This window comes from Panicum virgatum, chromosome 9N (assembly GCF_016808335.1).
Source record: "Panicum virgatum strain AP13 chromosome 9N, P.virgatum_v5, whole genome shotgun sequence".
NCBI classification, from domain to species: Eukaryota; Viridiplantae; Streptophyta; class Magnoliopsida; order Poales; family Poaceae; genus Panicum; species Panicum virgatum.
In genome coordinates, this window is record NC_053153.1 from 43821976 (window position 1) to 43825646 (window position 3671).

Consider the following 3671-nt stretch of genomic DNA (forward strand, 5'->3'; position numbering starts at 1 on the left):
AAAGGACTTTACTCTTGACTCGACTAGGAAATGCGCAGCTACAATGATTTTTTGTATACAACACGCATTCAAGCCTAAAACGAGCACAAACATACGAAGGAAATGATGCTACAGTGGTCTTAGTTTACGCGCACCAAAAACAGCAAATATCTGGAACCTACTTGCAAATAAAAAAACAATATCTGGAACCTACTTGCATTCATGGACTGATGAGAACCATGTGAGAGTGAGACGGCGAAGGACGGTGTCGGGGTGATACTGTATTAATTGTACTATACCGAGCTGACAACGTTTCATAACTGCCGATGACTGCTGCGGGTACAGTGATGACATGAATGAGCTACTCCCCACCGGAGACTGAATAATTACTCCATGCCATCTACTACTCCAACAAAACAACTGCGCGGTAGTAACTGCAATTTTGTATCACGCACCGTACGTCCCAGCTCGGGCTCTATAAGGACGCCCCGCCCCGCGACATGGATGGGATCGGAGCAGCCACACAACACTCGTGTCCATAACACGATCGATCTCCTGGACTGCGAGCCGCTTCAGCACACCCATGGCCATGGTCTTGGCAACAACAACCTTGTTCAGGTGTGGTGGCTACCCGCCCTGTAAACCAAATCTTCCTGCTGGTAGAAACAGGCCACAAACAAAAGCAGCAGCAGCTGCTGGTGCTGGGAATGGCGTCCGAGTGATCAACCGCCGCAGCTGGTACGTGCAGTGTCTCATCAGTAGCACGGCTACATACGTTTTGGGCACATCATCCACTATGTAATTAATGTCGCGTGACTATATTAACTAATCTTGACGATGGAGCTGGGTTGCGTGATTTTTGACGTAAACAAGTTGAGTCGTCGTGACTCGTGAGTGCATGCAGGAGGTGCAGGAGTACGGCTGCAGCTACAGCGAGTAGAGATGATACTACGCCCGGACGCCGCCGGCAAGAGAAGAAGAAGAACATCGTGGACGAGGAGGAGGAATGGCGTAGCTACCTGGCGCCGGAGAGGCTGGAGGTGCTGAGGGAGATTGAGCCGTGGGTGGAGGAGCACGTGCTGCCGCTACTCAAGCCGGTGGAAGCATCCTGGCAGCCGTCCGACCTGCTGCCGGACCCTGCGACACTGGGCAGCGACGGCTTCCACGCCGCGTGCCTTGAGCTCCGGGAGCGGGCGGCGGGTGTGCCCGACGAGCTCCTCGTGTGCCTCGTGGCCAACATGGTCACGGAGGAGGCGCTGCCCACGTACCCGAGCGGGCTGAACCGCTTCGAGGTCGTGCGTGACGCCACGGGCGCCGACGCCACCGCGTGGGCGCGCTGGATCCGCGGGTGGTCGGCCGAGGAGAACCGCCACGGCGACGTGCTCAACCGCTACATGCACCTCTCCGGCCGCTTCGACATGCGCGAGGTGGAGCGCACCGTGCAGCGCCTCATCCGCGACGGGATGGCCGTGCACGCGCCGGCCAGCCCGTTCCACGGCTTCGTCTACGTTGCCTTCCAGGAGCGCGCCACCGCAATCGCGCACGGCAACACGGCGCGCCTCGTGGGAGCCCGCGGGGCCGGGGACGGCGCGCTCGCTCGCATCTGCGGCACCGTCGCCGCCGACGAGAAACGGCACGAGGCGGCCTACACACGCATCATGGGGAAGCTCTTCGAGGCCGACCCGGACGCTGCCGTGCGCGCGATGGCGTACATGATGCGGCGCCGGATTGACATGCCGACCGCCTTCCTCAACGACGGCCGCCACAGCGGCGGCCACTTCTACGCTCGCTTCATCGCCATCGCCGAGAAGGCCGGAACGTACACGTTGTCCGACTACCGCTGCATCCTCGAGCACCTGATGCGGCAGTGGCGCGTGGGGGACCTCACGGCAGGGCTCTCCAGCGACGGGAGGCGCGCGCAGGACTACCTGGGCGCGCTGCCCCACAAGATTAAGAGGATGGAGGAGAAGGCCCACGATAGGGCGGTCAAGGCAAAAAAGAAGACCACACTCATCCCGATCAACTGGATCTTTGATAGGCCCATCAGCGTTGTTGTACCCTAATATTCCTGCTATATGCTGTAGTATTTTTTCTTCTTTGCTATCGTACCCTTCTTATTAGTTCGTTAGTAGTATTTGCTTTATAGATTCACGTGAGTTTTTCTCATCGCAGTGTTTAGGTAACTGTTGTATGTTGTCCTATATATCTAAATGCATGTACTGTATGTTGGTACGAGTAGGTATTTACTCCATATATGTTCTAAATTACAGATCATTTTAACTTTAGATATACAGTATTTTCTATGTATCTAAATAATATAACAAATATTAAGGTGCATAGTAAATACTATAAAAAACATATAATTTAGAACAGGGAGAGTAGTGAAGTAGGATCTAGGAAGAAGAGTATGTCATCCTCTCGTCATACACTCGTACCCTTGTTAAACAATTTTGTTAAGCTCTTTGATCATCAAACCATACCATCACTTCAAGAGTTAAAAAAGTGCTACATTGTAATAAGTAGCACAATTCGTTCGATTAAAACACTAACAGTTATAATATGTTTTGGGAAAAAGATATAATCAGCTGTTGATAGAGGGTCATTGAGATCTGCTAAAAATAATCTTGAAATTGATGATTGCATCACAAATAAAGAAGGCACTAGGTAAAGCAAAATCTTCCCAATCAAAACAGGAGCCAGTTCAATCTGCTGTGCAAGCAAAACAATAATGTTGCTCGGACTGAAAAAAATAGAAGCTAGAGGTAAAGACCGTGTTAAACACAAAAACAAAAATCTGAAGCTCACTTTTCGAGAACTTATGGCTAAATATCAAAGGTGGAATGAAGCAAAAAAAAACTACTAATCGGCCAAGAAGGTGAAGCAAAATGTTCAGATCTGGACATAAGTGATAAAAAGTTAATTAACATGTTAAAAACATTGGCTACCAATAGAAAGGAGGTGATGAAGCAATCTTGATGTATCAGATACCTGAAAGTTCAAATACTTGAAGAATATTGCTGCTTTCCAAATCGCAAGGAAAGCCAAGGTGTCCACTCAGTTTGACAAATTGGAAAAAGAAGAGACTGCAAAAGTTGAATGCACAAGAGCTAAAGAGATGAACTTGGCATAGGTTACTAAAGCAAGTATTCAAGTTCAAGGCAACGATGATGTATATGGAAAATGATCAGTGAAGGCAAATCACTGGTACTGAAAACTGTATGTATTTGTCCTGGTTGGAAAGACCCTTTATGAGTTCAGTTTTCCAATCGCGACAACCAATCCGAGACTAAAAGCTAGGACCTTCCACCAAACTCGAACCCAAGACCCCATGGCTAGTAACTAGTTTTCTTGCTATCCCACCTACATAGCACATGTGACTTTAGATGGGATACTTTCCATTTAAACTAACCCATGAAGAATCCTTTAGTCCCGGCTGATAACTACAATCGGGTCCCTTTAGTCCAGGTTGCTATTATCAATAGGGGCTAATGTATAGAGGACTTTTGTCCCCATTGGAAACACCAAGTGGGACTAAAGGGTGTCTAGTTGCGGTTGGTATTACCGATCGGGACTAAAAGTCCTTTGATGTTGTAAAAATTGGACTGAGGACAAATAAGGGTATTAGTCTCGGGTCAGACAAATGAAAGAGACGCACTCTCTGCTATTGAATTGAAAGGATGTCACGTGAAAGG

The 3671-nt window shown here is 49.1% G+C and overlaps 1 protein-coding gene across 1 annotated transcript; it reads left to right on the forward strand.

Annotated features, from left to right (window-relative positions):
• The first annotated feature begins 465 nt into the window (after positions 1-465).
• On the forward strand, positions 466-2230 carry LOC120692605 (acyl-[acyl-carrier-protein] desaturase 6, chloroplastic-like). Its single transcript, XM_039975972.1, has 2 exons — positions 466-717; positions 884-2230. The coding sequence occupies exons 1-2, from the start codon at positions 563-565 to the stop codon at positions 2040-2042; spliced, it is 1314 nt and encodes a 437-aa protein (XP_039831906.1). The 5' UTR covers positions 466-562; the 3' UTR covers positions 2043-2230.
• The last annotated feature ends 1441 nt before the right edge of the window (positions 2231-3671 follow it).

What these genes read in the sequence shown, in the direction of transcription:
- LOC120692605 (XM_039975972.1), top strand. Translation starts at nt 563, where the DNA reads ATGGCCATGGTCTTGGCAACAACAACCTTGTTCAGGTGTGGTGGCTAC. An exon ending in GTGATCAACCGCCGCAGCTG is followed by an intron (nt 718 to 883) that starts GTACGTGCAGTG and finishes GAGTGCATGCAG; the next exon opens with GAGGTGCAGGAGTACGGCTG.